The sequence below is a fragment of the Solanum stenotomum genome, chromosome 12 (genome assembly GCF_019186545.1).
Source record: "Solanum stenotomum isolate F172 chromosome 12, ASM1918654v1, whole genome shotgun sequence".
Classification (NCBI taxonomy): domain Eukaryota; kingdom Viridiplantae; phylum Streptophyta; class Magnoliopsida; order Solanales; family Solanaceae; genus Solanum; species Solanum stenotomum.
The window spans coordinates 16042259-16054643 of NC_064293.1; the positions used below are offsets into that span (position 1 = coordinate 16042259).

General features: G+C 29.0%; 1 protein-coding gene across 1 annotated transcript; it reads right to left on the reverse strand.

The window, feature by feature from the left end:
- Positions 1-6444: 6444 nt before the first annotated feature.
- On the reverse strand, positions 6445-6973 carry LOC125848339 (auxin-responsive protein SAUR50-like). Its single transcript, XM_049528189.1, has one exon. The coding sequence runs from the start codon at positions 6932-6934 to the stop codon at positions 6644-6646; it is 291 nt and encodes a 96-aa protein (XP_049384146.1). The 5' UTR covers positions 6935-6973; the 3' UTR covers positions 6445-6643.
- Between the last annotated feature and the right edge of the window lie 5412 nt (positions 6974-12385).

The following is a 12385-nucleotide window of genomic DNA, read 5'->3' on the forward strand; positions in this document are numbered from 1 at the left end:
GCTTTATGTTGTTGCAGATAACTTCTTGACAGGGTCAAATGTAGTGGTGACAAAACTAATTCATGAGAAATATGATTCATCAAATTCGTCTATTTATCCACTCAATCTATCATGATCGATTCAAATTTAATTTATCTGAAATAGAATTGCTTTGGGCTATAAAAAACTATTAAAATATTTAAATAACTTTTTATTTGATATATTATATTTAGTTATACTTATAATAATAAGAAAATTTTATTTATTTTATTGGGCGTTTAAATGATTTATAAGAAAATTTAAAATTGGTTAAGAGTACTTGGATGATCAATTAGATTATAACTCTTTATTTAGTTTATCTTAACCCAATTATCTTTATCTAATTAAATTTTAAAATAAAATTAAATAATAACTCATTTATTGATTCGGTTATTTCAAACTTTTCATTTGCCACCATTATTCGCATGCAAGGTTTATATGTGGAGACATGCCATTGTCAATTTACTCCATAAAAAAAAAAAAAAAACTCCAAAAATTTCCAAGAGAATCAAAAGGGGAACAAAAAAGAGAAGATAGTGAGTATTATTTTTAAAGAAATATTTACATGTTTTTTTTTTAATTTTAAAATCTCTTTAACTGATAAAAAGGTGGAAAGTAATTTATTTATTTTTTCTTCTTAATGCTATTTTTCAATTAAAATAGTACATGAAGTTACTCTAGTTTAATTGATAAAAATGAGCTTAACAAAAAATTAACTATTTCAATTTTTTTATTAGTTAAAGGATTTTTTTTTTTAAAACATGGAAATAATTTTTTTAAAATAATATTTTTATAATTAGATTCAAAATATGTGAGGGCCTGTTCTAAAGGCACAAGAAATAGACCACTCACCATCCCCCCACCCCCCAATGTCCAACCCCTGTCTGTATTTTCTTTTTGCTCTTCTTATTCTATTGAATAAGTTGTCTTTTAAATTTAAAAATATTTATATAACTTCTTTTATTTCACTTTGTTTTGATTTGACATAGTTTAACAAAGGGAAAAAAACGTGTAGAATGTCTTACGATTTTAAATATAACATAATATTTATATGACTAAAAAACTTTACTACTAAGATAATGTGTTTTTTCAAGATATCAAAATTGATGGACCGCGAACATCATCCTATTTAAAAAAAAAAACAATGAATTTTGCATAAATTACGTGAAAACTATGAATAATCCTCATTTCAAACATTTTATAGCATTTGCATAACTACAAAAGTTTTTCATCAGAAAAATATAAAATATATCATTTTATTTAAAATGTCAAACAAAGTGAAACGGAGATATCTAGTACTTCTCGTGCTAAATTATTTTTGTGTAGGGAATGTGTAATGACGAGTCCGGAACCAAAAGGGCAATACAATTTTTTGAAAATTCCAAAAGCGGAACTAAATTATTAATCAAACCAAAAGGGCAACAAATTTTAACGTTGTTAAAATTAGGGTTTCTATCGCAAAGCGCAGAAACCCATGAGCCTTACAAGGCGCAACAACTTTTAACCTTGTAAGGCTCAGCCGCCCTGAACCTTACAAGGCGCAATTGTAGGTGATTTATAAAAAAAAAAAAAAAATTGATTTCTCCCTCAGATCTGCAATTAATATATATTTAGTTGTCCATCAATATTAGATCCCCAACTTATAAACCAATATCAACATGATTCCTTTTTTTGTTTTTGGACAATGGTGGTGTCCCCCGCCAACTTGCAGACTATTCCACCTCCAATGTTTTTCCGATATAACAATAAGTTTTTTTCTTATTTTAAAACCATCATTGAAAAGATCACTATCTATTGAAGTGCAACTTTTTTCTTAGTGCACATTAAAGCTCCAATGGTTGCCACATTTCCAATTTCTCATTACAATTTCTTCCTCAAACAACACATTAATAACAATATTATTAGCTATAACATGAAATTCGTCACTAATTATTTACTTTTAGTGACAAAAATTATATTTAGTGTCAGATCTATATTGGACACAATAATAATAACTACAAGGAATGGCTCAAATATTAGTTTTCAATTCAAATGTATCTCTCTTACCCAAAACATGACTTACGTCTAATTTCCAGACTCAAATATTAGTTTTGAATTCAATGATGGTTTTAAAATAAGAAAAAAACTTATTGTTATATCGGAAAAACATTGGAGGTGGAATAGTCTGCAACTTGGCGGGGGACACCACCATTGTCCAAAAACAAAAAAAAAGGAATCGTGTTGATATTGGTTTATAAGTTGGGGATCTAATATTGACGAACAACTAAATATATATTAATTGCAAATCTGAGGGAAAAACCAATTTTATTTTTATAAATCACCTGCAAGGCGCTGACAGCCTTGAGCCTTGTAACGGCTGAGCCTTACAAGGCTAAAAGTTGTTGTGCCTTGTAAGGCTCATGGGTTTCCGCGCCTTGCGGCGGAAATCCTAATTTTAACAGCGTTAAAATTTGTTTTCCTTTAATTTGATAAATAATTTAGTTGCCCTTTTGATTCCAGACTCGTGTAATGACGGTTTAGAATACTATATCTTTTCATTAATATTATAGTGCAACCTGAAGCAGATCTAACAAAGAAAAGTTTGAATATTTAGGCATAACTGACATGCTCAAGAAGGCTTTACACACTACTGACAAAAATATCTTTTAATGACAATAAATATGCATATCAATAAAGAGTATTAAAGCTTTTATCAATATTAGCTAATTGTTATTAACTTAAATGTTGTTATACATTTTAAGGACATTTACAAGGAGTGTTAATTATGTCTAAAAAATAAATTTAACGGCAATTAAACTATTATTGTTAATTAATTACCGTTAAAGATTATTTTTGGTATAATGACTTAATATTAGTCACAACCAAAGGTGGGGCCAAGATCAAAAGTTTAGAAATTTCAAATTTTAGGACAAAAAAGGAAAATATTGTAAAACATGCTTCCTTTAAAAAAAAGAATATTTTATTGATAGTGGGATTCAAATCTACAACATTAGTGTGGAAAGCATTTCCATGACTTCTTTCTTGCCACTGAGTCATCAATCAATATTGTTAGGGATTAACAAGTTAACATACATATATATTTATTCATTTTTTTAGTACAAATACAAGATCTACAAAAAAGCGACTGAATTCGACCGAATCCTTAAACCCCACCTAGCTCCACCCGTGATCACAGCCTATTCAGCAGTTGACATGTTCTCCTTATCTAGTGATTAATTGGCCACAAAAGAAAAAAATAAAAAAAATTGGACCACTTTCACCTGCATGTGATTCAGCAAAGAGCCTAACACACCACCCCTATTAATATACCTTGGCACAAACGCATATTTTTGAACTTATCTCATGACTTCCTTATATGGTTAACAACACTTGGATCTCCTAGACTCTACAAACAAAAACGTGAGTTATAAGTTGTCCAACATTTTGTGGCCCAAATACCTCAAGACCCCGGGATATTGGTGAGTCATGGGTCAGGCATGTGAAAATCGTAGTTTATGACCTAAAAAGTTCATGATGTACTGAAGTTCCCGAGCATAGATGATAGAGCACGCTCACAATCATAAAGAAGGGTATTGTGCTTTTCCATTACATGAGTTGGTTCAGTGTACATGCTATATATTTTCGAGCATTATATAAGTAGAATATGTATACACTCCTATAATCGATATTGATGACAACAACAATATTTTATTATTTTTTCAATAAATAAGAAGCCAATACTATAGACATATATTAGTTAGTACAGTACTATTTTGTCACAAGACAATTAAACTAGGCTGGTCAGGCATAGCAAATTATGTGGTACAAAAAAATAGAGAGAACATGCAAAATCAGGGAAGCCCACCTGCAGGGAGGAGGAAAAGATATACTCCACATATGAGCAGGAAAATATATTGTCTAGGTTTCCGTGCCCACCTGTGTCCTTCCTACGTACAATCACTACTAAAAATAACGAAAGATCGATCCTGCTGTCTGTCGAAAAAATATCTTACCTTATCAACTTAAATATGCCTTTCCTGCGACAACTTATTTCCATTATGCCAGAACTTTGAGGCAAACGGATCATGCAAAAACTTCTTGCCCATTGCTATGAATCATCAAGACCAAGTACATTTTAATTTAAATGATGTACTACTACGTATTGACCCACCTAATTAATAAGGTGATAGAATACGTATTTGACACGCATCGCCATTTTTTCAATTTTAATTCGAGCAGCCTAACTATCAACAAATGTCAATATGGTCGGTCGCCCACTAGCCAATGGCCAACTGAATACAACTTAGGTGGTACCCGCTATGTTACTACTCATTTATTTTTATAACTACCCAAATGATTGGACGCAATTAAAGATTGAATCGCAGATTTTTATATAATCACTCAGGTTTATGATAAAGAGGTAAGTATTTTTTTTTTATTGTTAATTAGAAATTTCGAATTCGAATTCTCTTAGATAAAAAGTCAATTTTTATTAAAAAGCGTTTTATCATCTAATGTAGGACTTCATGAAAATTTTTTTTGATAAATTATCCCAGCAATTCAATCATCAAATAAATTTCAGATTCAAGAAGAAAAGAAGAACAAGTATGCTATCGAGGTTTGTGGATAATTTGAGAAATAATTTGTAGAAATTACTATAAATAATTTGAGACGAAAGGAGTAGTTACTTAATATTTCCTCCATCTCATAATACTTACTATTTTAAAAGTTCAAGGCAATTAAATGAACTAGTCAAACATCTTTCTTAATTAATATTTTTCTAAGAAGTATATAAATAAAAAATATGATAAATATTTTGAAACGGAGAAAGTAATAAAAAGATTCTATGACAAAGTATAAAGAGTTTGAACAGGCAATAGCAAACCATATAGTAGTAGTAATTAGTTGTGTGAATTAAGTAACAGTTTTAGGGGGCTATTGTGCCTTCAAATTTTCCATATGATAATCCAAAAGCATGACAGATTATTCCATTTAGTTTCAAATCAATACAAAATCGATTCTACATTTAATTTATCTTATTATATATTAAACTTAATCTTACTTTTTTAAAATAAAAAAATGAAGAAAGATGTTATTGCCTTTTTGTTAATTACACTATTTGCATGTGCACCTTTGTCCCCATTACAATCAAACTTTGTCTTCAACTAACAGTTCTAGGAGATAATTTGTGTTTTTTAATACAAAATCTAGTGATTGGAATGTTTAGGCATATACTCATTCTGGTCCTACAACCATGTGCTACAAGAGAATGTGTTTTCACTATTGCTGGTTTTTATTTTTTTAATCACTAATTGAGGTTAGTGATGACGGAGTCAGAAATTCAAATAAATTTCAAATATTCTAGGTTGAGAAATATATCACTAACAATTTTTGAATTACGGAATAAATTTTGAAGAAAAGAATCAAGAGAATATATATATTTATACTCACAATAATATAAATTAAAAAGAATCATATTTTTGTTTTTTTTGTAATTAAAGTAGATTTTTGTACTTGGGAAAATTTGTTGCAATTATATATTCTTCAATTCTTATTTAGTGATTTTGGGTTTTGAATACAGAGAACATAGAAACTCTTATTAGAAGAAAGTATTTTTTCCCTTTAAATGAATTATAGTAACATGAATTTGAATTAATCAGCTAGTAAATACTAAATACATGGTTATAGGAAAAACATAAAACTAAACAAGCAAACTTTATCTACACTTTCACCAAATTGTTTGAGAAATGGAGTTTAATTTATTCAAACAAAGATCCTTTAATTTTTTATTCATTATTCTTTTTAAAGTAAAATAAGATTTTATTTTTTTACTGAGTTCATAAATTCATTATTCTCATTGTCTGAACTTGTCCACTTGGTCCAACTAATAATTCAGAGAAGTTCACAATGCATTCGTCATTGTTTATCTTGATTATTAATTAATTAATTAATTTGAACACTCAATTATCCACTCATATATATAACAAAAACAAAGGTGAGTACTGGTTTTAGTCAATTTTGAGCAGGTCTTCTGTTTTTCTTTTATGTATTAATAATCTTTTTAATTTTCTTTGGTCAACCAAATAAAGAGACCAACAGGTGATCAAACTCTTCTCGACAATCAAACACTTCAATAAGATTTCACAAAATCCTTTTTATAGAGGTAAAATAAATCTCAAGGAAGTCCAAAATCATCCTAATCCAGAAAAATACACTATTAACTATCCTTGAATCACAGAAAAATCTTAGAAAAGAACAATCAAGAAAAACAAACAAAATTTATACTCACAATCTTCATGAATAAAATTATTTTTTGTAATTGCAATATATTTCCATATTTGAGAAAATGTTATAAACAATAATTTTTTAGGTTAAGAATGACTTCTTGGAAAAAGCTAAAAAAATAAAAATAAAAAACAATAAAAGAAATATTTTTGGAATTTGATTCTCATAAACAAGAATTTTCGACGGGTATAAACAAACAACACCACAGACGAAAACAATAAGAGTACATGAAAACCAATATACAAAATTTCTAATATTCACAATTATTTTATTTTTATCAGCAAATCCACTTTGATTTGCTAGATCTCCTCTCCCCTTCTCGAATTTCCGTGCATAGCGAGATTTTAGTGCATCGACCCGATCAAAAGTTAGAAATAAGAGAGCAGAAATCATGTTCATGACAAGGAATAGTAATTCCCACATCATGATTAAATCCAAACTCTTCTTCAGCCCTTTGAAGCAAAGTTTGAAATTGAGGATGTGTCAACCAAGAAATTGGAATAATATATCTACTCCTATTTTCTCCCACATATACCACAAAATGTCCTTTTGGGACATCATTTGGTAGCCCATTTTCATTTTTTCCAAAGCTAGAACATTTTTTCAAGATTTGTTTAAGAGCTGCTGTTTGAGTTGCTTTCTTTAGAGCCATAGTAGAATAGTTTAATTTGTGTGTTGGCAAAGAATTAGAAAGATAAGAGGTGTATTTATTGGAAAAACAAAGGCATGTGGGCTATGGATGTTTTGTGTGGGTGGTAACTTGAAATAGACCACTCACCCCTCTTCTAGCCTCAAAAGTCCAACTTTAATATTTTTTATTTTTATTTTATGCGTATTAAATTACATTATTGAATCATATGCTAAACTTTTATTATATATTTAAAAGAAATGAAAATTAGATTATTAGCTTATGTGGTTTTGACCATATACTTTTATATAAGTTCTTGTAATACAAATAAGATTTTCATGGCACAAATGGAGTAGTTAATATTGACTAATATGCATGTAATCTCTTGAAGGGTGGGGGGGGGGGGGGGGAGGGGCCTTTGACCCAAGGGAATTGGGACGTGGCGGGGGGCTTTGTACGTTTTTCACATTGTTTAAAGTGATTCTATAAAAACTTTTCAAACATTTAAGTGTAGGAATGGTAAGTGTAGGTTCGATATTAATATTAAAATTCGATTAAATTTGAATTCATGTTGAAAAATCTCATATTGGGAGGTAAAGTGTTTTCTAACAAAAAATTATTTCATACCCAGAGGAACCTGCTAAAATCGAGACTTCTGATTAAAAATAAATAAATACTAACCACTCCACCACATCCACACGGCCCTCGTCAGTTACCACTTCCTTTAAATGGACGAAAATGTTCTGTTTTATAAACCAATCACTTTGATCTAATTTTAGGTCTTGAGGTCAATTTCACCACACATCAATAAGACGAAACAAAGTCTCCCCACAATTTATTTTTTAGTGAACCTTTCTTATTTTTCACTTGTTTAGCCGTTGTGCTTCTTGTTATTGTTTTTCTTATTTGACATCATAACTAGGTAAAAGTTTGTAGTAAGAGAACCTATTACTAGTTCTTTTCTTTCCATACTAATTCAATCAAAATATTTGTGAAAAAGTCACTAAACATTTGTCAGTAAAAAATCAATAAGAAAATAGTAAATTTACTAGCTTAACTAATTTAAATTTGCATTGCATATCACCATAAAAAAAAATTAATAGTGTAGTAGATTGTTTGGAAACAAATAGTTAGTTGTGATATTTTTATTATATATTTTTTTAAAACAAAAAGTGGTTGGTGTAGGAATTAGGATTATGAAATAAAGAAATGTCGGTAGGAAAAGTGCCACTTTTAGTGATTCGTGTTCCTTTTGAATTTATAAAGTGGAACCCTTTGGTTTATACTTGTTGGACTGCAATTTTCCATTTGATTAGATTTGAGTATTGATGGATATTCATATTCTCCACTCCTCATATTATGATGTTTTATCTATTAACAAAGTCTAATTAATTATTTTTTTACTTTATATATTGAATACATACAAATACATAAATGAGGATAACTTAATATTTAAAGGGAATGGGCGATAGTACACTTAAGCTATACGTTCGGCTATAAAATTACGATTTACATTTGACTGCGGAAATTCTAATTTAATTTAAAGTTTGCTTTCTAATTAACTTTAAATTAATAGTATATTTAAATATAAATATTATAAAAAATATATATAATCAATTTCTGTATAATTTAATGTTATTGAATATGTGCACAACATTGAATATCGTAACTAGTATAATTATAAGAATTAAATAATTAAGACGCTGTAAAAATTTTTTGGAAAGAATGTTCCAAACAAACACTGCAATATTTTTTAAATACAATAGAATTGAAGTAAAATAACAATAAAATAAACATTGTGTTTAGACTAACAATACAGTATAATCATCCAAACAAAATGTAAATTACAAGAATGAAATTGAAAAATGTTAAGATAACTAAAATATTAAAATACTTTTTTTAAGTCAACCGTCTTTTTAAAAGGGAAGGCTTGTAAGGCACAAGCTGCTCCGAGCCTAGTAAGGTTCATGACATCGTTAGCGATGTATTAACAATTTCACCATTTTGGTTTTATCCTAAAACTGTTGACCTTTTTAAAATTTTTGATCAATTTTATTGCTTTTTACTCTAGAATCCTTCTGAGTCTTCCTTGTAGTCAAATGAGCACAATTCCAATTAACCTGTCCAATTAGATTTTCTTAAATTTGCATGTGTTGACTATCTAATATATATATTTAAAAAACATGCAATTTTATTAAGATTACAGTTTTACATATTTGAGAAATCTTTGATGAGTTGAAATGTATGAACGATCACTCAATTTATAATAACTAATCATTCAAGTCACTCGATTTTATTTTATTTATCAAAAGTCATCCAATTTTACTTAATTGACTTTCACGGTCATTCAACTTTATCTAATTAGTTTTGGTGATCATTTTAGTTGAAAATACAATAGATTTACTGACTATATTAATAACATTTAACAAGATTAGATTTTGCATATTCAACGGATGTTTGAAGTATGGAATCTGGTTGAATGGACCATTCAAAGGGAACATCATAACAAGTGAAGTCATACTCACAAAAGTGCTATAAATTAGTAGTATATTTCTTTTCTTATTTATTAATTTTTTTAATTTTGATTTTTCATATACTTCCTTATTTCACTTCATTTGACCTACGCAAAATTAAAGAAAATAAATAAGAATTTTGAATTTTATGATTTTAAATTGAAGATACTGCTCTTTCATTTTGTAATCTTAAATATATTATGTGAAAACATTAGTATTAAAAAAAAATTTAAAGAGAAATGATCATTCTTTTTTAAATGAACTAAAAGAAAAAATATAGTTCAAGCAGATTGAAACGGGGAAAGAACATGTTTAAGATTATTAAATAAAAAATATTTTAATATATTTAATATATATATTTTTTATCTAAAATTATAAATTCATTTTTTTTTTTACTTTATCAAATTTCATATCACGTTAAAATAAGATACATAAATTAAAATGAGAGAGAATAATATATACTCTCTGTCTCAATTTATGTGACACTTTTTTTCCGATAGTCAAACAATTTAAGTTTGATTGGAAATTTGCACATGAAATCTTCAATATTTTTGAAATGAAATTTATATAATTGTAAACTACGTAAAAAGTACTATAAGTCACAATAATTCAAAATTCAAAATGTTTAAAAGATTTATACAAAATTTACTATTAAAAATAAATTTATTTGAATCTCAAAATTTTAAAAATGTCACATAAAATGGGACGGATAGAATATATAATGAATAACAGTAACAGACAGCTCCATCAAAGTCAAAAAGGCTTTTGTAGATTTTCTGACTTTTGGTAGATTCTCTCAATTTGACACACTTTTCTAATAATGTTTCCGCATGTCAAGTGACTTTCTACCTCAATCACTAGGCTATTCCGTGGGCTTTTTTTTTCAAAAAATAAAAAATAAAAGAAGAAAAATAATTTTAATATTTATGATTTGACGTATCACGTATATATATTCCTCGTTCACTTATTGGTTCATCAACTACAAAAGTTATTTATATCTCATATAAAGATTGGTGAACCATTATTATAGATATAACGAGTTTATTGACCTAGAAAAATTATATGATGAATTGTACCTAACATGATTTGATGGAGATGTTTGGAAGTTAAATATATACATGCAGTGTATATTACTACGATAAATAACATGTACAATGAAGCCAAGATCGAGTGAGAATAGTATGAGAAGACCAAATACACTTCCAAGTCGAGATGGGATTGCACTAGGGATTAACTCGTACCCCGTTTTTCATTTGCATTAGTGATGGATGTGCTGACGCGACATATTCAAAGAAGGGTGTCATGTTGTATACTATTTGCAAATGACATAGTATTGATAGATGAGACACACGACAAAGTTAACAATAGGCTGGACGATAGAAGACAAACCTTGGAGTTTAAAGGAATCATCTTGACCAGGACTAAGAGAGAGTACTTGAAATGCAAGTTCAATGACATAGCTTTTGAGGAAGATGTGGAGGTGAGGATTAATAAGCTAGTCATTTAAAAAAACAAAGTCTTAAGTATGGATGAAAAAGAGATTCGCATCTGTGTATTGTGTGATAAGAATGTGTCACCAAAAATTAAAGGTAAGTCTTATAAAATGGTTGTTAGATCAACTATATTATATGATGTGGAATGTTTGCCAATCAAGAACTTGCACGTCCAAAAGAGGAAAGTAGAGAAGATGAGAATACTAAGATAGATGTGTGGGCATAGTGTGAGAGATGAGATTAAGAATGAACTATTCGAGACAAAGTGAGAGTGACCTCTGTGGTTGACAATATGAGGGAAGTAAGCTGAGATGGTTTAGGTATATCAAGAGAAGATACAATGTAACGAACAATCATATCGTTATTCAAAGGACATCTCGTGCGGAACTCTAATTTTTTTAAATACGTTGCCAAATTAAATTGAGGTGAAATGACAAAAGTTTAGATATTTGAATTTGATTCATGCTGACGTCAGGCCACAATAGCGGGAACCTTCCCGCTATGGCGCCACCGCTATAGTGCTTGCATGGGTTCCATAGCAGGGTTGACAGAATCAAACCCTAGAAACCACAATTTCTTTTCATTTTCCTCTCACTTTTCATTTGTAAAATAGACGAGGGTTACTCCAAAAGCATCACTACTAAAAAACAGCTTAAAAACGACGGGCAGAAAAGCTACGGACGGCGTTGCTCCAAAAAGCGACGGACGGCGTCGCTCCAAAAAGCGACGCCTTTTGTCACACTGTCCATCACTTTTTAATAAAAATAATTATTTTTTAAATTATTTTACAAAAAGCGACAGACGGCATCTCTTAGTCCGTCGCTTTTTTTCACAGATTTTTGCGCTAAATATATATATAATTATTAATTATTTATTTAATATATATAGAGACGCCATCCGTTGCTTTTTATTAAAAATAATTATATATAAATTAAAAAATAACCACGTTGTCCGTCGTTTTTAATTTATTTTATTTTAGTAATTAATTTTTAAAAAAGCAACGGACGGCATCTCTTAGTCCGTCGCTCTTTGGTCAAAATATCTAGTCAACTATTTTTAAAAAGAGACGGCCAGTGTCTCTTAGTCTGTCGATTTTTGGTCAAAATATTGGTCAACTATATTTAAAAAAAGCGACGGACTTAGAGACGATGTCCGTCTCTTTTTATTAAATATCTAAAAGACATATTGCCATTTTCTTATTTTCCCCTCTCTCTCTTCACTCTTATTCTCTCCCTTCTCTCTCTCTCTCTCTCTCTCTCTCTCTCTCTATATATATATATATATATATATATATATATATATATATATATATATATATATATATATATATATATCGCCCCTCCGTGGCTCCTTTCAGCTTTAAGTGTACAAACGTTATTGCAACACTCATTTTCCTTATATATTTTTTTTTAACAAAACAATTTTATTCATCTTCCAAAACACACTTTTACAGTTGATTTGATATATAT